We start from the raw sequence: 21,473 nt of genomic DNA on the forward strand, positions 1-21,473 counted from the left end.
AACCAAAGCGGTTTTTACCCCAGAATGTACCGTACGAGCAGTCCCGGGGCCAAGTGCCCGGCCCCCGGGGACTGAGGTCCGGTCACGTCAACTTGACCTCGACTCGCCGTGACGCCGCCCTCGGCGGGCCAGGCCGATGTTGCAGCTGAGCCTCCCGGGTCGGAGAAGAACTCGGACCGTCCGGGGATTCGCAACACCGCGCTGGACTCCGGATAAGGCAGTCACGCCGGCGCCGTGGCGGCGCGGCGGCCTCGTATGCGCAGCCGCGCACACTATAGTACTGAGCCTCAGGCTCCCGGAGTCCGGCAAGTTGGATGATTGCTGGCAATAGACTCTGCACTGAGCCAACGCGTGAATCCGCGTAGATAAGGCAGTGAGGGGCAACCGTGCCCGGCCACTTTGGCAGCCCGGCCCGTCCGACGGTCACGGCGGCGTGTCACAGTGTGGGCCCGGCCGCCGCTGCGGCGGCTCAGCTGGTCACGAGTCATGATTTCACATCGGGCAGCACCGTGGCATACCAACCAGTTAATTTTTTTGAAACCAAAAGGGAGGGGGTGGGGTAGTAGGCCGTTGGAACTTCGGAAACTTTCAGGAGGGAGGGAGGGAGGGAGGGAGGGAGGGAGGGAGGGAGGGAGGGAGGAGGGAGGAGGGAGGAGGGAGGGAGGAGGGAAAGACTGTTCAATGTTGGCTTTCCCTCATCTAATTTTGATTGGTCAGCAAGATGAGCAAGAAACGACCGCCAGAAGCTTCTCCTCCATCGTCTGGCATTGGCCTTTTTCTCGCTGCGGGCGAGGATGTGAATGGAAGGAAACGAGGAGTTGTGGTCACAGGACTACTGCAAGGGGGACCAGCAGAAGTCTGTGGAAAGATTCGTACTGGAGACCGCTTGTTGGCGGTGGAAGAGGAGCGGGTGGAGGATAAGCCGCCGCATGAGGTAATCTCGCTGATTACCCACCCTGAGCGATGCAGGCAAAGGAGGAAAGTTTCATCCTCTTCCTCTTTTGTGCCCCAGTCACTCTGGTTGACGTTCGAGAGGCTTGAAGACTTGCCAAAGGTTTTGCCGTATGAAGTTCAAAGAATGCCGGAGGCTATGAGGAGGAGGAGGAGGAGGAGGAGGAGGAGGAGGTGGTGGTGGTGGTGGTGGTGGTGTTCTTTCAGGTCTAATAGAGGTCTATTGCAAGTTTCAACTGCTTCAGTGCCAGGCCCCGGGGGTCTGAGGCTCGATGAGGCCCGGGAGGAGGTACTCACTGAGAGACTCGGCGATCTGAGCCCCGACGTTCCTCAGGCTCGCCTCGTTGAAGTGAAGCGACTGAGCCCCCCCCACCTCGGAGCCCAGGAAGCTCGCCTCGCACGTGTAGCTGTCGATGCAGCCGAGCTCGTTGTAGACCACCGCCCTCCCCGTGTTGACCTGCCGCGTGTGAGCTGAGAGGTGAAGGGAGACAGTCAGGAATGAGGGGAGGCAGAGGAAGCAGAAGAGAGGAGGCGGGGAGGCAGGAGGAACCTTTGACTTGCCGATCTTGTAGGTAGTGTTGCCCAGTGAGTAGAAGGCGCTTCTCCTCGACATGGCCCACGGCAGCCCGCTGACCGAGTCCTCGCAGCTGCCTCATGTCAGTCTGCAGGTTCGAGAGAAGGAAGCAGAAAAGGGGGCGAGGAGGAGGAGGAGGAGGAGAAGGAGGAGGAGGAGGAGGTGGAGGTGGAATACCAGTAGAGGAAGAATCCCTTCTTGCAGCTGTGCCCGTGAATGTCGAGGAAGAGGACGAGTCGGTTTGCCATGGCAAGTTCCTTACAGAGTCTCTTGACACTGGAGATCTCAGGGTGCAGCTGGGCGTCTGCTCGCTGCCTTCAGCTCGTCCCCTCCTCCTCATCCTCACCTGGTTCGATCCACTGCCGGTTGAGATCATGCCCGCTGAGGCTGCAGCGATAGTTGCCGAGGATGACGCCGTCCGGATTGAGCATGGGGACAACGAAGAAAGAAAACGCGCGGCGAAGCTCCTGGGACAGGGAGTGAAGAGAGAGACGAAGAAAGGAGGGGAGGGGAGGAAGTTTTACGTGAGCGTGATGTGATGGCCCTGTGAGATAGTCGAGGAGACCATGCATGCTATGAGTCAAAACGAACTAGTCAGGTCAAGCAGAAGAAAGCAAGAGAAAGCCGTTACAGTGGCTTGGGTTGGGCAAGAGAAAGAATGCGGGAAGGGGAATGGGGCGAGATCAGGCGAAAAGGAGGAGAATAAGGGATGCAGGAGGAAGGAACAGAAAACGAGGAAGAAGGAAGGGAGGATAGGGAGGGGGAGTTAGGGAGGGAGGGAGGGAGGGAGGGGAGGGAGGTAGGTAGGTAGGCGAGAAAGAGGAGGAAGCGAGGGAGGGAGGGAGGGAGAGAGGGAGAAGGAAGGGAGGGAGGGAGGAAGGGAGAGAGGAAGGTAGGTAGGGTAGGGAGGGAGGGAGGACGTGTGAAGTCTGTCTCACATCAGCGAGGCGTTGCTCTCTCCTGGATGCACGCGGGCTGTGATGACAAGGCTCGGCTTCTTCACCTAGCTGGGGTCACAGCTGTGCGCTTCCTCTCCCGTGCACCTGCAAGTCGTTGCCTATCATGACGAGGTCCAGCACGTTTCCAGCTATCGTCTTGCAGAGCTCGCTGGCGAGAGATCAGAACAGCAGAGGAGGAGGAGCAAGACCAGCGACGGAGTCGCTGCGAGCGAAGAGAGTCGCTCTGAAGCTCCAGCAGATGCCGCTGCTCGCAACGAAAGAGAAGAAGAGAAAGCAAACGAGTCAAAGCGACGACTGCAGTGATAAAGACGACGAGGAGGAGGAGGAGGAGGAGGAGGAGGAGGAGGAGGAGGAAAGTAGAGGAAGAGGAAAGTAGAGGAAGAGGAAGAGGGAGAGGAAGAAGATGGTTGTCGTGGTTGTAGTGGTGACGGAGGAGGTTGGGAGACCTGAAGGTCGTGGTAGGTGTAGGGGTAGCACATGGCGAGGTAGCACTCGTCGTCATCGTAGGGAAGTTGAAGGCTGAACCTCAACGTGAAGAAATTATTCACCTGCTACAAGCTGAGCTTCCTCCTCTGCTCCCCTCTGCTCCCCTCCTCTCTCCTGCTCTGCTCTTTCTTTTGCTCTCTCTCACCTGCCCATTCTTGTGGAATTGCCGCACATTCGCCTGGTAGGAGATGCTCTCCCCCACTCGGTGCCATCCCTTCCCCGTCCTCCGCTCCTCCTGCAGTCTCGTCAGCGGCGTCGCGTCGCCTCCATCCGACCTCGCGCGAGTAGAGCAGCGGCTGCATCCCGTCCTTGTACCTGCGAGATGGTCAGGCGGGGGAGGGGAGGCAGGAGGCGGTACAGGCTGTCAGGTTTGATGAAGTTTAGCAAGGAGAGGGTGTAGAGCTTGGAGGATAAGCCGTTGAGCACACGGAAGTAGAACCATTGGGTGCAGTTGAAGACTCGTGAGCCCTGTGACAGGCGTCAGGATAGGAGAAAGAGGATGATGATGATGATGATGATGATGATGAGGAGGAGGAGGAGGAGGAGGAGGAAGAAGAAGAAGATGATGATGATGATGATGATGATGAGGAGGAGGAAGCAGGCCTGAGAGGATAGGCAGACGTCGTCGCGCATGTAGAGTCGATACTCCAAGTCTCCCACCCGGTAGGCTGACAGGGAAGTGAAGGAGAGGAGAAGAATACAAGTTCTCACCCTTCCGTAGGTTTCCGCTCTCAAACCTGGACTCGAAGCGCAGGCAAGGTGATTGAGCGCTGCTGGAGCTGACGTTGCTGCGCTTTCTTTACTTCACTTCTCCTCGAGCAAGCACAGCAACGTCACCTGCTGCTGAAGACACTCCTCGCCCTCTGCTCAGCTCTCGGTACGAGAGACTCCTCAACGAACATCTCATCGTCGTAGACAAGCTCCCCGTCACTCACATCCGCCAGCTCGTCCTCCTGCATCTCACCCTCTCCCTCTGTGCTTCGGTCAGCTCCTTTTGCCCTCCTCCTCTCTAGCTACCTGTGCTCGGCGGTCCGTCATCGTCATCATCGTCGTCCCCTGCTGCCCCCCACATGGAGGAGGAGCTGCCTGCAGCCGCGTACTCTGCGGGAGCTCGCCATTCCCCGTGCACGGGAGTTGAGACGATCAGCTTCCGCCACGGTGAAGACTTAGCGGCAACGATTCTCGGACCCGCCCCCTCCTGCTTCCCTGCTTCAAGCAGCGACAGGATCGCAGCCCCTCCTATCGACCCCCTGCCGCTCTCGTTCCTCTTCCCCCCGCCTCCCTTCCCTTTCCCATCTCCTGTCGATCGCTGCCGCACCAGCTTCCCTCCCAGCCTCCTCCCTCCCTTCATCGTCCCGAGCAGGTTGGCCCCTGCGCCATCGCCTCGCACCGCATCGAACTTGTTCTTCCCCTTGTCCTTGGCTTCTCCCACTTGGCTCCTCCCCTGCTGCTTCGAGCGCCATGACGGCTCCGCTGGCTCCTTGTCTCGCGCTCGAGTGAAGGAGCTGAACTTTCGTCCTCCTCCTACCGGTGCCAGCGCGTCTTTCTCAACTTTTCTCACCAGGCTGGATGTGGACATGTTTCAATGGCATCAGCGACCAGCTCGGGCAAGGCTAGCAAGAGAACGTCGGGGGCGCGTCACCAACATCTACACCAAGACAATAAGACGAGCAAAAAACAGCAACCTTGTGCTTCTACTCTCCCCTTTCTAGTAGATGTCTTGCTCTAGCAGATGTAGATGTCTTGCTCTAGTAGATGTCTTGCTCTAGTAGATGTAGTTGTCTTGCTCTAGTAGATGTCTTGCTCTAGTAGATGTCTTGCTCTAGTAGATGTCTTGCTCTAGTAGATGTCTTGCTCTAGTAGATGTCTTGCTCTAGTAGATGTCTTGCTCTAGTAGATGTCTTGCTCTAGTAGATGTCTTGCTCTAGTAGATGTCTTGCTCTAGTAGATGTAGATGTCTTGCTCGAGTAGATGTCTTGCTCTAGTAGATGTCTTGCTCTAGTAGATGTACATGTCTTGCTCTAGTAGATGTAGATGTCTTGCTCTAGTAGATGTCTTGCTCTAGTAGATTTCTTTGCTCGCTCGCTCCCATTTCATACGACCTCGGCGCAACCATGATTCATATTTTTTCGTATTTTTTTAGTTTTACACATACAGCCGTTGGACACTAGAAGCTCTCGACTACCAGCTCCTCCAGCAGCTCCTCCAGCAGCTGGTCAGCCACAAGGTTTGACACCGTCAGCACGTCCAGCTGAAGGCTCATCATGCTGCCCTCCATCTCCATCACTTCATCTTCGATCATTCGCTTCAGGCTTGCCGTCTCCACCTGCTCATCGTCAGCAGCAGCAGCTTGGAAGCAGGTCCGCCTCACCTCATCCATCGACCAGCTGTCTTCGCTCTTCTCGCGTGCGTCAGCCGCAAACTTCTCGAGCTTCTGCAGCACTTCCTCCTTGCCTAGCTCGTGACCTTCACAGCCGCCGTGCGCGAGAGTATCGTTGATGAGGTCCAGCACGAGCTTGTGCATGATCTGCTGAGGGTCAGGCGGGGACAACAACTAGCAACTTGTACGTGATCGTCGTCAGAGGCGTGGGGGAACATCCTTCTCTCCCAGGTCAGGAAGTCTCGCTCCTCGATCTGAGCGAGTTAACCCCAGCACAACCTCAAGCATCCCTCACCTCCCCAGCATACGGACCTCCTAGCTCATCCAGAAGCTGCTCAGCGTAGGCGAAGTGAGCAGCTCCCAGCCCTCGCTCGGGGATTATCCTCTCCTCCTTCTCCGCAGCTCCCGGCGCATGACGAACAGGCTGAAGTTGTCCGAGGGTGGGGGACGGAAGGAAGTCGGCGAGGAAACACTCAAAGATTTCGTCAGCGATGCTCGTCACAACCTCTGCGACTCTCGAGCTGCGTGTTGGGCTCTTGCTGGTGACCTCGCCGGCTTTGCCCTCAGCTCCCGCTGATGTTGCGCTTGCGACGGCATGGCCAACCCGAGCTGTTGACGTGTGCTCTTGACCTCCTTCATCCAAGCCCTCCGACTCTTGCGACGAATGGCGTTGATGCATGTGCTTGGAGTCAACGAGCAGAGGAGACGGAGGGATTGGGTGGTCTCTCCGCGAGTCTTCAGCTTCCTCTGTCACTCGTTCCTTCTCGTCATTCGCCCCTTCTCCTTGTCTCTCTTCTCCTCTTCTCGCCTCCTTGCCTTCCTCATGCAGTGCAGTCCCCCCCTCCTCCCCCTCATCGACGAACGAGTCGCTGTACAGGAGTGAAGGGATCGTCGAGTCTCCTCGCTCCTCCACAAACGACTCGCTGTAGGCGGCACTGGAAGTTGCAACTCCCTCCTGCTCCTCTAGCTCATGACTCGCTCGCATGCCACCAGAGCGAGACTCCAGCTCCTCCTCCAGCACATCCTCAGCTGACCCGCTCGCCGCCCTCACATCCTCCACATCAGAGTGAAACTCGAGCGAGTAGGACCACGCTCCTGCCGGAGCTGGCTGACCCTCCTGCTGACTCTTCTCTTCATGCTCGCTCTTCCTCCACGTGTCGACGATCTCCTCCTGCAGCACGGGAGCAGCCCCATCGCTAGAGTGACCCTGACTCACCATCTGTTCCTCCACTTCCGACGCTGACTGAGACTCGCGCTTTAAGTCTTCCACCTCTTCCACCTCTTCCACCTCTTCCGTCGCCATGCGGGCGAAGGAGCTCGAGATGTTGCGAGAGGGCGCAGCGTCTTCGAAGTCTTGCGTGTAGTCTTCAGTCACCGAGGCTATCCTGCTCTCCCCTCCGGCTTCCCAGTCTCTCTGCGACAAGTCCGTGGCGATGGAGGAGGCTTCTCCTCCCTCCCGCTCGTGCTGGGACCTCAGTGTGTATCCTCCTCGATGGACTCTGAAACTTTGCTTCTCCTGCTCGCGTCCTCCTCCGCCACCTCCGACTCCTCGCTCGACATGTCTTGGTTGATGAATTTGCTCGTTGCAGCGCTGAAGGGATCGTAAGCAGTACGAACAAACAGTCCTCCACCCTCTCCCGCCTCTGTTCCACTCTCCTCGCTCCTGCTACTCTCGGCTGAAGATAATTTGGCTTCCTCCTCTTCCGATGGTCCCACAGAGTCGCTCTGGTCGACGACGGGAGCGACCATGGAGGAGGGCGTGCCTGGCTGGTCGACGGGCTTCGTCCAGGACTCATCCAGCAGGACCTTGACGTCCTTCTTCGCCTCCTCGTCCACGTTGTATCGCAGAGCATGCTCCAGCAGCTCCTCGGTCCTTCGCTCCTCCGCCTCCACCGCCATCTCACGTCGCCGCATGTTGGTCAGCGCTTCCTTCTCCTCCAGTAGCCTCTCCGCGTACTCGCGCTTCTTCCTCGCCTGCTGCTCGCGCTCCTCCAGGCTCCGCGTCTCTGCCATTGAGTCGATGCGATGAAGTTCAGACGCAAGAAAGCGCACAGACTCGGCATGGAGGCCCCGGCTGAAAGCAGCTGGGGCGTCGGCGAGGCCCGGGGGATGGTGAAAGTGAGGGATGCGATCGGAGGAGACGCTTTCCATGCCGTCAGAGCTGAAGGACGTTTCTGACAGCATCGCGTCAACGCTCTCCTCCTGCACCCTCCTCCTGTCAGCCACGCGCTCATCCTTTGCATCTCTTGGCTCCTCCTCCTCCTCCTCCTCGTCTCGTCCCCTCCTCATCGTCAGCGTGTCTCTGCGCGCAACGAGGAATGATTCGAGTTGCATCCTGAGCTCCATTCTTCTCTTCCACAAGTCAGCTCTGCTGCTAGCTCTCAGCCTGCTGAGCTCTGCCTTCTCAGCCGCGAGTCTCATACGCAGCTTCTTCTCCTCTTGCTCGAGCCTCAACATCTTTGACCGGCTGCCCTGCGAGGAGGCCGAGCGGTACAAGGCTCTCACGCGCTCGAGCTGAGCCGCCGCGTACTCCTCTAGCGTCTCCTCTTGAAGTTTGAGAAGCGACAGCTGCCGCTCCACCCTCCCCTCCTCCTCAGCTAGCGACTTGTGGAAGGCGCCGACTGCTTGCCGCGTCAGAGAGTCCTCTCGAAGGATCGCAGGGACGTCTGCATCCTCTAGGGTCCACTTGCCCTCCCCCGTCGCGCTTCTCGTCAGGGAGACGTCAGGCGGGTGGGAGGGAGAAGGAAGCGATTGAGGATGAGGAGCGACCCCTATCGCCCCGACCTTACTGGACAAGCGGGAAGCATCGCGGGAGCGGAAGGAAGTCTCAGCCTCGAAGTCCTCCGAGTACTTCTCGGACAAGGAGACGACATTCAAGTTCTCCTCCCTCCTCACCTCATCCTCCACCGAGTCTTCAGCTACTGAACTCACTCCCCGGCTCCTCGACATGCTCTTCTCCTCCATCACCTGCGGTGGCGTTAGTTGTCTTCTCGCCCTCTCCTTACCCTCTTCACCTCCTCCGCCTCTATCGACGCATGATGTCCCTCTACCGACGTGCGAAGCTCAACCGACGCGTTGATGCTCGAGAAGCTCCTCACTTTGCTCTCCTCCTGCTCGCCTTGTCACCTTCCACTCCTCCTCCTCCTCCTCCCCTTCTCACCTGCGACCGTCTCCCCGACTTCTCGAGCTCATCGATAGACGAGGAAGCGAGGTGGACAAGGTCATCCTCCTCATCCCCCACGATGCTGGGGGGTCGCGAGACGTTGATCTCGTCAGGCAGGTGCAGCTCCTCTGCATCCTCGCCGATCTCGTCAGGGGATCGACTCATCGATCGGTTCTCCTGCTCGACGTCCTCGAAGTCAGCCGTGTAGTCGCTGTCGTTGGAGCTCTCCGGGTCTTGAGCCAGCAGGTTCATGTGTCGCCTCCTCTCCTCCTCCGCACTTCTCTCGAGCTTCTGCTTCTCTTGCCCGACCAGCTGCGTCGTCAGCGACTGCCGGAAGATGCTCGTGATCTCCTGCAGCTGCTTCGCGTGCTCCTCTCTCAGCTCCGCCACCAGCTGCTCCCTCCCGTCATTGCGCTGCTGGGCCGTCAGCTCCCGGAGGACGAGGGAAAAGTGGTCAGTGGTCTCGTGCAAAGACTGCGACAGCTGCTGTACGAACTCCTTGTTCATGCTCGCCAGCAGCCTGCCCGTCTCTTCCTCCCGTCGCTTTTCCTCCGCCAGCTTCTCGTCGCGCATGATGAGAGTCTGTGCAAGCACGACCGACTCCTGCTGGGCTGTCGAGACTTGTTGGATCCTCACCAGACTCTCCAGCTGCTGCTCGTATTCGTTGATGTCTTCAAGCAGCTGAACTTCGGTCATCAGCCTGTTCTGCAGCTCTGACGGCGACAGTCGCTGCCTTGTTGGCTCACGATGAACCCCAAGCAGGTCTCCTTCTGTTGCCAACGGAAAGCTGGGGTCTCCTCTAGCAGGTTTCTTCACTTCTTCGATCACCTCGCTTTCTTCTCTCTTCACTTCTTCGATCACCTCGCTTTCTTCTCTCTTCACTTCTTCGCTTCTCTTGTCCTCAACCATCTGCTCATTGGTCGTCTTGGGTGAGTTTGCCGTCTCACTCTCCTCTCCCTTCTCCTCCCCTAGTCTTGCGCGTCTCTCGGGCTCGTCAAGGATGTTCCGAGCCTGCACCAGCAGCTGCTCTACTTCTTCTGCCGGCAGGAACCCTCGCACGATTCGCTCGGCGCTTATGGGAGCCTCCCAGCCCAGGTCGAGAAGCTCTTCCCGCTGGAGCCCAGTTGCGAGTCCCTGCTGGAGTCCAGCTGGTCTTTGCGATAAGGACGGGGGGACGAGAGACTCAGCTGGTCTATCAGGCTTAAGAACCTTCGCGAGGCTCAGCGGGTCGTCAGGCTCGTCCAAGTCTGGTCGACCCTCCCATGGCTGATGTGACTGGTCGGCGAAGGAAGAGGAAGAGGACCAGTTGTCGAGGAGCCGCGAGGGGGGGAGGTGAGAACCGTAGCCTACCTGCCTCTCGTGCTCGTGCTCGTGCTCGTGCTCGTGCTCGTGCTCGTGCTCGTGCTCGTGCTCGTGCTCGTGCTCGTCGACAAAGTAGGTCTGGATTGCTTGTTCTGCAACTTGGATGATCTCGCTGGTCTGCACTTCTTCCTCCTTCATCTTCGCTGCCTTCAGCTCGCCTCCGCTTCCTCCTTGTTCCTTCGCCACTTGATCATAAGCCCCTCCCTCCTCTCCGTCCTCTGATCCTTCACTTCTCCAGGTGCCATCCAGCTCGTGCGCTCTGCTGCTTCTCAGTCGGAGGACACCAACTTCGACGTCTCCCTGACCGCAGGCTGCGTTCATGTCATACTGCTCCTTCCCCCAGCTCGCCTCAGATGCTACTTCCTCTTCCGGTACCACCTGCCTCTCCCCTCCACGCTCCTCCTCTTGTTCAGCAGCAGCAAATAGTTTTTCCACCCGGAGCGCGAGGCTTTCAGCCATCCTCGTCAACTCATCGATCTTCTCTCGCTTGCTCTCTGATTTGTGTCGCTTCTCCCGCCTCCTCCCTGCTGTCCGCCTGCTGCACATCAAGTTCAGCACCTGCAGAGTAGTCAGCACGTGCAGCCTCAAAACTCGAAGACCTCAAGCTCGACGTCATCGGGAGAGACCCAAGCTCGACGAGGTCGAGGAGGAGGAGAGGGAGGGGAGGGAGGGGAGGGAGGGGAGGGAGGAGGTTTAAAGGGGGGAGTGGGCGACTCCTTGACCTCCTCATTTTTCTTCTCTACTTGCACTGGCTGATCGTTGGATGCCCCGGTCGAGTCTTTCAAAACCTCTTGAGGTTCCGGTTGTGACGGGAGACGTCTGGGTTTCTTCTCAAGCTCTTGTGCTCGTCTTCGACGTTCCCTGTCATACATCATCCTCTTCTGCCTTGCATCTCGAGCTTCTCCTCCTCTCCTCCCCTGGTGTTGGTTTGCAGCAGGCTGCTCACAGGCCTCCTTCTCATGCATATCTCCCGAGGTTTCCTTCTCATCTCCATCTTTCGTCTCCTTGCTCTTCGCAACATGTCGCTGTAGGAATCTCTTCGCCGTCTCTCGCGTCAACTTCTTGTAGCGATCCACTGCCGCCTGAACAGCTTTTCTCGCAGACATCTTCTTTTGTTTCGTGGTCTTTTCTCGCTCCTTCGTCTTCTTTCTCTGTTGCATCATCCAAGCCTTCACGCTCGTCACGTCGTACCATCTGGGACGCTGAGCCTGGGAGGGCAGGGCGTCATCGGACTCGTCTTTGTTCATCGCAAGCAGAGCCCCAACGGGCACTGATGCTTGACGGTCGCTTGTCCGCTCGTCTCTCTCCTCGGCATGCACATCCCCCACCTCTCGTTGTCCCTTCACCTGCGCCTTGCTAGCTTCCTTCACAGCTTTCGCTTCCTCGCCTTTCCCTGGCGGTCTCGGTCTCCTCCGGTTTCCAGGTCGAGCAGCCGCGACTCTCGGACGGGAGCTGCTGCGGCCTTGCTTCTTCTCCACGTCTCCTTGAAGAAGCGCTCTGCTCGAGACTGTCTTCTCCTCGCTGCTCTCCTGCTGCGAAGGTCGCAGATCGTGAAGGTCTTCTGCTCCCGCCTCAGCACGAGGAGCGGGAGCTCTGCCTTGACCAGATCTTCGCGTCTTCTCCACGAGGTTGAGCTTTCGTCGCGATTCGGGAGACAGGTCGCGGAATCTGATTCCTGACTTGCATGTGAGTTTAACCTTGTCGGGGGCCGCTGGGTTGAGCTGAGCCACTGCCGCTTGCTGCTCCTTGGTCTCGTTCCTCGTAGCCGGTTTTCGCGTCCGGATACATTCATCGAGCAGCATCAGCTGCTGCTTCCTGTGCAGCTCGTTTGCCATCTCCTCCTTCTTTAGCGCTTTCAACCGACGAATCTGATGATAAAGCCCATCACTCAACGCATCAGCAAGTCAAGGGTAGAAGCAGCTCCCCCATTGCCGCACCTCCTCGAGGGCAAGCTTTGGCGCATGTCCTTTCCTACGCTGTTTCACGCCGAGCAGCTCAATCCCGTCGGGCATGACAACACGATCAAGCTCCTGCGGCGTATTCTTCGCCATGATCTGCCCGCACTCTCACGAGGTGCCAGCAAGTTCCATTCAACGAACCTGCAAGAGACGCGGGTCGACGTACATGGGAGAGTTGGGGTCTAAGCTTTGGAACCTGTTTGGGCATATTACAAGAGTCAAGCCACTGACAGGTTAATCCTTCACCTCTGCATGCTCGGCATTGTTTATCGCACTGCAATGAACCGACGGACGATCACATTCGCTTCATGTAAAATGTCAGTACATCCACTCAAATCCTACTATATTTTGGCGCTGATCTTGTTTCTCCTTGCTGACAATCCTTTGACTGATGTTTTCTTCCTATAGCCTTTCTTCTTCTCGCTGTCTTTACGCTTCTTCCTTCCCTCCCTTGTCCTCCCTTCCCATCCGACGATCTCCCGCCATGTTTGCACTGGGAGTCTGAGGCGGGTTAGCTCAAATTTTAAAAATGAAACCTCCGGGGCCGGGGCCCTCAAGTTGCCCGGCGGCTACTGAAACTTCTCAAATGCCGCGGTGGTGGGGGTAGGGAAAGGGCATCGAGGGGGTGGGGTCTCTTATTCTGGATTTTACTACGTACTATGACCCCTACCCCCTAGAAGGTATGGAATCCGTTAGTAAAAAGGGGTAGCCGTGGAGGGTCGTATCCATACAAGGATCCAATTTGAGCAACAGTGGTTGAGGGGCAAGTGGGGGTAGGGGTAATCACCCCACCCCTAAATTAAAAGGGATTCCGGTTCCAGGTGAGACGTAGAGTGTACACAAGAGCTGGATGATGGAGGTGGGTGGTGGAGAGTCTGGAGAAGTAGGGGGTCAAAGTAGAGGTTTCACAGAGAAACAAAGGGGGTGGTTTGGGAAGGGGGTGGTTTCGGAACATGGAGGGGTACCACTCCAGGTAGATGGATATGTATCAAATTGAAGGGTGGGGTAATTTTAACTACCCCCTTTCCCATACAAATCCTATGGTGAATAGGGGGTGGGGTGATCACGGGCAACTTTGCCCCCATCTTCTCACATAGCTGTACCCCACCCCCTCGAAGGACTATAGGAATAACCCCTACCTACAGAGGTGGCTCTTGCTCGCTTCTACAGGACATGGGGTGGTAATGTGAGGAAGAAATTGGAGGGGTGGGGTTGTGAAGATGAGGGGGTGGGGGTCATATTTGAGGGGAGGTAGTGATGATTTGTAGTGTGGGAGTACCTACCCCTGGATGATGATTTTTCTGATAAGTACCCCACCCTATAAGTCTTTTTTTTGAAATTCGCTTCATCCCCCTTCTCCAAGGGGTTTCCGGGATGGTGTACGGGGGGTTGTGGGGACCAAGAAGGGTAGGGGTGGTGAGGGCCGTGGACGTGGGGTGGGGTAAAAAGAGGGGGTATAGAGACTGGTGGGGTGGTGTAGGATTAGCGACAGAAGATGGCGCGGACGTGGCTGGTAATGATGGCGGCAGTGGCGGTGGAGGGCTTCGGCTTCCAGCTCGGAGGGCCAGTGACCAGGCCCTCCCTGCTCTCCTCTAGGCCCTCCTGCCCTCAGGGGGTCTCATCCCTCCGCTGTGCGATCCCAAGGGCTGCTCTCCCTCAGGCTGGCACCAGGTCTCTCGCTCTGGCTCCAAAGACTGCCGTGCAGGCCTCCTCCTCTTCCTCCTCTTCGGCTTCCAAGGGGTTCAGCATTGACTTCCAGCTCATCGCCTACTTCGCGCTCTGGTATCTCGGCAACTACTACTGTAAGGTGATGCTGCTGCTGTCGCTTGACCTGACGTGAAGGGCAGACAACATCACCAACAAGCTCGCTCTCAAGGCGGCAGGGGGGGCTGCAGGTTTCCCTCTCACTATCGCCACCCTCCAGCTTGGTGTTGGTTGCCTCTATGCTCTCTTCCTGTGGGCGGCTCCCGATGCTCGCAAGCTCCCTAGCACGACCAAGGACGACCTTGTGAAGATTGTTCCGGTAGGCTCGCAGCCGGACCCATCGGTTGAACGTGACGCCCCCTACTCCTCTAGGTTGCTTTCTGCTCGGCGGCTGCTCATTCTTTCTCGGTTTTCGCTCTGAGTGCCGGAGCTGTGTCCTTTGGACAGATCGTGAAGGCGGCTGAGCCGGCCTTCGCTGCTCTTCTTGGTGTTACTTTGTACCAGAAGAAGGTGGGTGAAGCTATTGGCAGTGAACGCTCAGAGCAAGCGCGTGATGGTTTTCGTCAGGTCTCCAAGGGCAAGTGGCTCTGCCTCATCCCCGTCATCGGCGGTGTCGTTCTCGCATCCGTCAAGGAGTTGGACTTCGCCTGGTCCGCCCTCATCACCGCCTGCTTGGCCAACCTCTTCGCCGCCTTCAAGGTGATCAGCCGCCATGTGCTTGAGCGAGTGGAGTGAAGGTCTCGCAGGGACAAGAGAACCAGAAGTTGATGACTACCCCGGGAATCAAGGACAGGCTCGGCAACGTCGGCAATCAGTTCGCCATCACCATGATCCTCTCGTTCCTCATCTCCCTCCCTGTCATGATCCTCAAGGAGGGCAGCAAGTGGGGTGAGTTCTGCACTATCTGGGCCACCAACCCAGTCGTCTCCTTCAACCTCATCGCCTCCGGCCTGTGGTTCTACGGATACAATGAGCTCGCCACCATGACCATCAAGAAGACCAACGCTGTCACTCAGTCCGTTGCCAACACCGCCAAGCGTGTCATCGTCATCATCGGTGTTGCTATCGTGCTCCAGGAGAGCTTGGATCCCATCAAGCTCCTTGTAATTCTCTTCCTCTTCCTCTCCTCTCCCGTGACTTGAATCGCAGGGCTGCGCCATTGGCATCGGAGGTGTCTTCCTCTACTCCGTCATCGACATGATCTTCCCCCCCAAGGACAGCAAGCAGGTTTCTGCTGGCAAGTAAGCTGGGGTTTTCGTTGGTAAGAGAGCAGGGAAACAGTTTTCACTTCATTAAACTCGCTGGCGGAATTTTTGGGGCCCCACAACAGGAAAAAAGAGGCGAGGAGAGGAAAGAAAAGCGCAGGATCGCAGCGTAACAAAGAGTGAGGAGGGGAGGAGCGGGTCTCTCTGACTGAAGCTTCGGACGCTTATGTCTTTGACCTCACATTGGGTAGACTGGAAACCTCTGGCAGAGAAGCTTCACGTGCTCCCTCACCTCCTCCTCCACGTCCTGCCCACATCTCAGTTCCGAATGCTACTCCACCTCTCCTGCTCTCAAACATTTCGAGCTCCTACGTCTCCTCTCATCCTTCCTCCCACCTTGCCCTCGTCCTCCCTCACCTTATTCCCCTCTGGTCCGTTGGCCGCTAGTCCATCAAGAACCCGCACGATCAGCTGCCCGACCTGCACGAGCCTCTCATCCACCGTCGCCTCCCTCAACCTACCTCGTACCAGCGACATCTCTTGGGAGCCCATCCCCCTTGACGTCAGGGTCGGTGTCCCCAGGCGGATGCCGGAGGTGACCTGCGGGGAGTGAGCGGAGGAGGAAGGCCAACGTCATGTACGAAAGGTTTCTCGGGGTCGAAAGGAATCGCGTTCTTGTTGCAGGTGATGCCTGCTCGCTCTAGGCTCGCCTCAGCCACCTGACCAAGGCAGTCACAGCGAGCAACGAGAGGGGAGGAGGAGGAGGTGGGAGTGTTGGTGCGCGAGGTGGTGGTGCCGGGGGTGGTGGTTGAGATTGAGGAGGTTGAGAAGAGTAGAAGATGTCATGGTTGATGCTGCTGCTTCTGCTGTTGCTGTTGACGATGAGGTGGTAATGATAATGATGCTGAGAAGGAGATGGAGAAGAAGGATGAACAGCAAGAGTACAAGACCTTTCCAGTGAGACCTTTAGGCCTCAAGTCAACGAGGATGAGGTGTGAATCAGTTCCTCCGGAGACCATCTTCAGCCCTCCCTCCTCGAGCTCTTTCGCTAGAGTCTTGGCGTTCCTCACGACGGCATGCGCATACTGGCGGAAAGAAGGCTTGAGCGCCTCACGGAAGGAGACGGCCTGGGAGGTAGAAGCTCAGGTCAAGCAAGCAAGACGGCAGCGGGTCAACCTTGGCAGCGATGACGTGCATGAGAGGCCCCCCCTGTAGCCCCGGGAAGACAGCAGAGTTGATCTTCTTGCCGAGCTCCTCGTCGTTGGAGAGGATGAGGCCTCCTCGCGGCCCTCGCAGCACCTTGTGGGTCGTGCTGGTGACTACATGGGCGTGAGGGAAGGGGGAGGGGTACGAGCCGCCTGCAACCAGCCCAGCGAAGTGAGCCATGTCGACGAGGAGGACAGCACCGACAGCGTCAGCGATCTCTCTGAACCTCTTGAAGTCGATGATGCGCGCGTATGCCGAACCTCCTGCGATGATCAGCTTCGGCTTGTGCGTCTTTGCCAGCTGCTCGACCTCCTGGTAGTCGATCAGGTTTGTGTCCTCCCTTACCCCGTACTGCACGGCTTTGAACCACTTTCCCGACAGGTTCGGACCAGCTCCATGCGTCAAGTGCCCGCCCGCTGCTAGCGACATCCCCAGCACGACATCACCTGGCTCGAGCAGCGCGAGCATCACCGCCTGGTTCGCTTGCGCACCCGAGTGCGGCTGAACGTTGGCCCAGCAGCACTGGAACAGCTCCTTGGCTCGCTGCTGCGCCAGCGTCTCGACGCCGTCGACATGCTCGCAGCCCCCGTAGTAGCGCTTGCCCGGGTAGCCCTCCGCGTACTTGTTGGTCAGCACAGAGCCCTGGGCCTCCAGCACCGCCTGCGACACGACGTTCTCCGACGCAATCATCTGCAGCTTGTCGCTCTGCCTCTCCCGCTCCTTCTGCACGCATGCGAACACGTCAGGGTCTGCCTCTGCTAGTCCTGCATGGAAGAACCCGACGGGCGGATACTCCTCATCCTTCAGCCCGTCATCCCCCAGTAGCTCTCCGGCTGCCTGGAGGTCGCTACCTTGCACGATGAGGGGATCGTCTCGCTGCGTCGTGCGGTAGAAGAAGCCGGTCTCTCCCTCCTCCAGCCGAATGTCTCGCCATGGCCGGTGCCCTCCTCTCAGTCGCCCTGCCTGCTGCTGCCCTTTGAGCGCTTTCAGTCCTGCAAGCGAGAAACCACCCATGGCGAAGGCAAGGGCTGAGCCGAGACATTCGAGGAGGAGGAGGAGTGATAAGCAAGACACAGCAGACAAACAGACTGAGCGTTCTCGTCTCCTCTTCAGCTCTTCTCTTCTTCTCCCCTCCCTCTCTTCGCTCTTCCTCCTCTCCTTTCCTCTTTCTACCGCCATCGTCGGCCTCCCTTGGGCGTTTGCTTCGTCCACCCTACCCCCTGGGGAAACTGCCTTTCAACCACCCCCAGGTTCAACCTCAAATGGTATTATACCCCACATTTTCCCATTTTCTTTCCCTACATGTACCGGGTACAAACATGACCCGACCCGTCTTTCTACTCCTTCCTCCTTATGACCCTCTTGCCGTCCGCCTCAGCCCTCGCACTTTGTGGGAAGCGCAGGAGGAGGAGGAGGAGGAGGAGGAGGAGGAGGAGGAGGAGGATGATGATGATGATGATGATGATGATGATGATGATGATGATGATGATGATGATGATGATGATGATGAGGAGGAGGAGGAGGAGGAGGAGGAGGAGGAGGAGGAGGAGGAGGAGGAGGAGGATGCAGGGGTAGTAGTAGCATTCAGGGTTGAGAGGGAATGAAGGACGAGGAAGCAGGGTGGAAGAGGACTTCAGTTGTTGTGCTTTATTCTCTTGCCCTCTCGCACATTCACCCACGAGTAGAGCACAAGGCTCAACATGGCTGCGCTCCCTCCCATCATCTGCCGCGCCGAGATCCTCTCATGCAGCAACACCGCGCTCAACACGGTCAGCCCTGCTGTCTTGGCCTGTCATGGTACGTGAGCCCTGCTCCCTCGCCTCTCCTCCCCTCCCTTCACGTCTCTTCTCATCTCTCTCCTCCCTGTGCCTGTCTCACCCAACTTCTCTTCTCCCTCTCGTCCCCTCCCTCTCTTATCTGTCCTCCCCTCGCCCCTCCAGCATCTCTTCCTCCCTCCTCAACTCATTATCGACCATCACCTGCCCCATGAGCGCGTGGCTCAATGCCGATGTTGTTCCCACAGCGATTCCTTGCGACCACGTGACCTGCCCCGCCAGTGATTTCCTTCCTTTCTCCTCTCGCACCCTACCAGAAAGGCGGCCATGCCCGTCGACAGGAATAAAATCATCCCGCCACTCCCTAAACCTCCTTCCTCCACCTGCGACACGCTCGTGCTCCAGAGCTCACGTCCTCCTCCTCTCACCGGCTTCACGAACACGGAGAGCGAACGATACTCGCCGAGCACAGCGACCAGGATCAGCTGCAGAGCCGCGCTCCTGCTCGGAAGTTGAGGGGAGGAGGGAAGGAGAAGGAGAGGAGGAAGAGAGCAAGATGAGGGTGAGGAATAGGTAGGTGTGAGGACAGCAGGAGATCGAGGAGGAGGGAGGAGGAGGAGCGAACCATGGCATGACTTCCAGCAGGAGCTGAGCAGGGGTCCATCCCTGCCTTACCAAGGAGGCAGTTTTCATCTATCCCCACTCATCATCTCGCGTTGGCCCGTTGGTCAACCATCACCTTCAACGTCGACGACAGCATCACAGCAGCCATCGCCCACAGCACCTTCACGTCCTCGTCAGCCTCCTCTCCTCTTCTCACAGGTCGTTACCCCCCAGGAGATCGTCAGCCCGTCCTCGATCTCCGCGAACCCGACTCCAGTAACTATCCCGGAGAGGAAAACGAACCGAAGGATCGACATGCTCCTAACGCCCAGCACGACTTCAGCTGCCGCTACCACCTGCCGCTTGTCACTTGATGGCGCTCAAGTCAAGCCAACTGCACAGGAGTCTGCAGGAGCTTGAAGAGCTGATAGGTCGCGGTGCTGTTGTGGTAAAGACTCTTGTTGGACGCGATTGGCGCGAGCGCGACAACAAGGACAACTATGAGCATGTCTGCGAGGTTTCCCTGCTAGCTGGTCAGGGGCGATGGAAGGATAACTGCAGCACCTTGGTGAAACGCTTTCTTTCCAGCATCCCGGCTCGCATGCACAACCTTAAGAAGAGTAAGTGTTAACCAGGACAAGCATCAGGTAAGGACCAGAACAAGAAGGAAGAAAAAATATTATGGTAGCAGCAAAGAGTTGTCTGCAGCTGCTTCATCCCTTTGTACTGGTTGAACAACGCCTTGTTGAGCGAGATGATCGCAAGTCCCGCGCTGAAGTTGAAGGCCAGGCTCATCAACTGCCATTCACGTTCACCAGCGCTTAACCCCCTACTCCCTCTCCCATTCCAACCTCAAGGATGCGCAGCGAGTGGTCAGAGACTGACCCTGGGATCGATCCCGGTGCGCAAAGAGCTCTCAAGTAGTCCCAAGACTCGAACTGCGCGGGATCCTCCTCCCTGTCATAATGAGAAGAATGAGACGAGAAGAATTAGCGCCATGATTGATCCTGGAGTCGCTACTCGCATCCAACTGCTACTGTCTCTCGTCTACACCACTCTTCCTCACCCTCAATCTCTCTATTTCGCCTCATGGTCAGTCAGGGTTGTCTTGTGAACCCCTTTTGCTCCATCCGTCGATAGCTCCAAGTTCGATATCGATTTCGTTCATGACAGAAACATACTACAGCTCTTCCTTCAAGTAGATACAAGTCGGAAACGACATCAAGCAATCATCTCAGCATATCATTATCTCAGGTTGAAATGAATCTTCTCTCCTCACTTGTCGCCCTACTTGTCTTATGAATGACTTTCCACTCCCTTGAATTTTTTCTTCTCTCCAGATTTTCCTCCGCTCCCTTTCTTGCTCTCAGCTTTCTTCTCATATCCTGTTGTATGGTCGCCAACTCCAAGTGTCTCTTTTTTGTCTCTGAGTTCTATGGTATCTCATTTGCCTTTCCCTTCTCCCAGAAATGTATACTTCTCCCTACATATCCCCTTCCTTTTCTACGTTCTCCCTTGCTATTCCTCTCGCTTCTCTGACTCGTGTTCGACGATTCCTTCTGCTCCTCTCTTAATTTCCCTCATAAAAACTTTTTGTGTTGTTTGGTTTTTGTTTCCTTCTGCTCCTCTCCTGTTTCTTTTCTTCGCCTTGAAAATTATTTCTTCGGTCTGCTGTCCTCTTCATCATCATGTTGTCATCATGTAATCATCATTTCATCATCTCTTCTTCTCTTTCTCCTCTCTTCTTGTTATTCTTCTTCTCTTCTTCTCTTCTTCTCTTCTCCTTCCTCACCTCTTCTTGCCGCTTGTTCGCCGCGATGGGCTTCGACCGCGTGTGCCCGCCATGGTATCCGATGATAACCAGGGGTAATAAGGCCAGGGGTAAGGGGTGATCTACTGGAAAAGGAGGGGTAGTGTGCCGTCAGGGTGGGACCGTGGAATTTGATGGTAAGGGTCATCGAATCATACTCATATTGGTGGGTACTTATGGTAAAAGTAGGGGGTCATATTGACAATGAGGGGTAGGGTGTGTATTGGACTACGACCAACTTGAGTTCAGTTGTGTTCCTGTAACGCTTTTGTAACGCCTGGGAGGCTTCGAGGCTAGCGGCCCGTCGAACTCAAAACTGAGTCTCCCGGCCCGGCCCGGGCCCGGCCGTACCGACTACTCGAAGTGACTCAGTGAAGTGCTTCTACTAGGGTACGACCGTAGTCTGATGAGGCGAGAGAGAGCGCGGGGCCGCACGGTGAATTGTAGTAGTGAGAAGAGAAAGAAAGGAGAGATTTACTCGAAGAGATGGCGATTGATGGCGATGAAATGGCGAATGAAAGCGAAACCTGAGGAGGAGAGTCGACAAGACAGCGAAAGAGGAGGAGGGGAAGGGAAGGAAGCGTCGGAGCAGTCAGTATCACCAAAAGCTCAATCATACGCCCCTCTCCATCGCCCTCTCCCTGAAGAACTACCGGCTTCTCCTGCACCACCACCTTGCCCCCCTCACCCCCCCTCCTCCTCCTCCTCCCCCTCCTCCTCCTCCAACTCACTGTCCAGGAGCATGATGTGCGCTGCTCGCTTGATCGTCCCGTCCAGTCCCTTCCCCTGCCAGCAAGTCAGCATCTCCGGGGCCTCAGACTTGTCGCCTCCTCTGACCTGCACGTTGAAGTGCACTTCGAAGCGCATCACGTTGGATCCAGACTCCTGCTCCTCTCTCACCCATACCCTCGCCTCCTCCCTCCCTCGCTCACCTGAAGCGGTCGGAGGATGTTGTTGATCATACTCAGATGGACCGAGCCATGTCTGAGTTAAGGCGATCACGTTCGGAACCAAAATGGAGGAAGAGGAGGAAGAGGGCAAAGGAGCTTACTTGGTATCCTTGAGGGAGCGAGCATGGACCTCGACTCTTGCCGAGTAGAATGGTGCGTATCCGTCCTGGGGCGACGCGACGAAGAGCACATTCTTGAAAAACTTGATGCCGGTCAGAGGAGGGAGGGAGGGGAGGAGGCGATGAACCTGCAGCGTTGGGGCTTCGGACAAGCGATACATGAAGGTCGTAAGAGGATTCTGAGAGAAGTCAGAGAGTGACGCTGACACTGACGACGAGAGGAGAGGAGAGGAGAGGAGAGGAGAGGAGAGGAGAGGAGAGGAGAGGA

The 21,473-nt window shown here is 57.0% G+C and overlaps 6 protein-coding genes across 6 annotated transcripts; 1 reads left to right on the forward strand and 5 right to left on the reverse strand.

The window, feature by feature from the left end:
- Positions 1-1,192: 1,192 nt before the first annotated feature.
- Positions 1,193-3,724, reverse strand: GUITHDRAFT_80782 (hypothetical protein; the record flags this gene model as incomplete). Its single annotated transcript, XM_005821081.1, has 13 exons — positions 1,193-1,408; positions 1,502-1,598; positions 1,703-1,829; positions 1,872-1,992; positions 2,050-2,098; positions 2,464-2,514; positions 2,543-2,632; positions 2,673-2,731; positions 2,931-3,035; positions 3,116-3,205; positions 3,246-3,285; positions 3,329-3,428; positions 3,631-3,724. Coding segments are annotated over 13 exons (1,239 nt in total), but the record flags the coding sequence as incomplete, so codon positions are not given.
- A 1,413-nt stretch (positions 3,725-5,137) lies between these two features.
- Positions 5,138-12,096, reverse strand: GUITHDRAFT_119653 (hypothetical protein; the record flags this gene model as incomplete). The annotated part of the gene is made up of 11 exons (XM_005821082.1): positions 5,138-5,296; positions 5,342-5,497; positions 5,539-5,604; positions 5,646-6,764; positions 6,890-8,317; positions 8,356-8,460; positions 8,511-10,433; positions 10,475-11,743; positions 11,813-11,929; positions 11,975-12,029; positions 12,080-12,096. 11 exons carry the CDS (start codon positions 12,094-12,096, stop codon positions 5,138-5,140), a joined length of 6,414 nt encoding a protein of 2,137 aa, XP_005821139.1.
- A 1,235-nt stretch (positions 12,097-13,331) lies between these two features.
- On the forward strand, positions 13,332-14,782 carry GUITHDRAFT_90566 (hypothetical protein; the record flags this gene model as incomplete). The annotated part of the gene is made up of 6 exons (XM_005821083.1): positions 13,332-13,635; positions 13,681-13,856; positions 13,910-14,047; positions 14,105-14,236; positions 14,284-14,640; positions 14,687-14,782. The coding sequence occupies exons 1-6, from the start codon at positions 13,350-13,352 to the stop codon at positions 14,780-14,782; spliced, it is 1,185 nt and encodes a 394-aa protein (XP_005821140.1). The 5' UTR covers positions 13,332-13,349.
- A 198-nt stretch (positions 14,783-14,980) lies between these two features.
- GUITHDRAFT_119655 (hypothetical protein) lies at positions 14,981-16,962 on the reverse strand (the record flags this gene model as incomplete). The annotated part of the gene is made up of 6 exons (XM_005821084.1): positions 14,981-15,049; positions 15,160-15,222; positions 15,271-15,342; positions 15,384-15,461; positions 15,693-15,869; positions 15,919-16,962. The coding sequence occupies 6 exons, from the start codon at positions 16,960-16,962 to the stop codon at positions 14,981-14,983; spliced, it is 1,503 nt and encodes a 500-aa protein (XP_005821141.1).
- Positions 16,963-17,581: 619 nt separating this feature from the next.
- On the reverse strand, positions 17,582-19,417 carry GUITHDRAFT_119656 (hypothetical protein; the record flags this gene model as incomplete). Its single annotated transcript, XM_005821085.1, has 12 exons — positions 17,582-17,737; positions 17,928-17,993; positions 18,038-18,106; positions 18,152-18,224; positions 18,349-18,389; positions 18,463-18,507; positions 18,554-18,682; positions 18,727-18,849; positions 18,891-18,936; positions 19,054-19,124; positions 19,178-19,283; positions 19,380-19,417. The coding sequence occupies 12 exons, from the start codon at positions 19,415-19,417 to the stop codon at positions 17,582-17,584; spliced, it is 963 nt and encodes a 320-aa protein (XP_005821142.1).
- A 1,177-nt stretch (positions 19,418-20,594) lies between these two features.
- Positions 20,595-21,245, reverse strand: GUITHDRAFT_155823 (hypothetical protein). The gene is made up of 5 exons (XM_005821086.1): positions 21,188-21,245; positions 21,069-21,120; positions 20,974-21,021; positions 20,868-20,922; positions 20,595-20,663 (listed from the first exon to the last, which is right to left on the reverse strand). The coding sequence occupies exons 2-5, from the start codon at positions 21,096-21,098 to the stop codon at positions 20,611-20,613; spliced, it is 186 nt and encodes a 61-aa protein (XP_005821143.1). The 5' UTR covers positions 21,099-21,120; positions 21,188-21,245; the 3' UTR covers positions 20,595-20,610.
- Positions 21,246-21,473: the final 228 nt, after the last annotated feature.

The sequence above is a fragment of the Guillardia theta genome (assembly GCF_000315625.1).
Source record: "Guillardia theta CCMP2712 unplaced genomic scaffold GUITHscaffold_153, whole genome shotgun sequence".
In the NCBI taxonomy this organism is placed as follows: Eukaryota; class Cryptophyceae; order Pyrenomonadales; family Geminigeraceae; genus Guillardia; species Guillardia theta.

Excerpts from the sequence above, each read along its gene's own strand:
- GUITHDRAFT_155823 (XM_005821086.1), bottom strand. The coding sequence starts at position 21,098 with ATGATCAACAACATCCTCCGACCGCTTCAG. Across the intron at positions 20,923-20,973 it reads AAGTGCACTTCAACGTGCAG|GGGAAGGGACTGGACGGGAC; the intron begins GTCAGAGGAGGC and ends ACTTGCTGGCAG. Across the intron at positions 20,664-20,867 it reads GCACATCATGCTCCTGGACA|GTTTCGCTTTCATTCGCCAT; the intron begins GTGAGTTGGAGG and ends TCTCCTCCTCAG.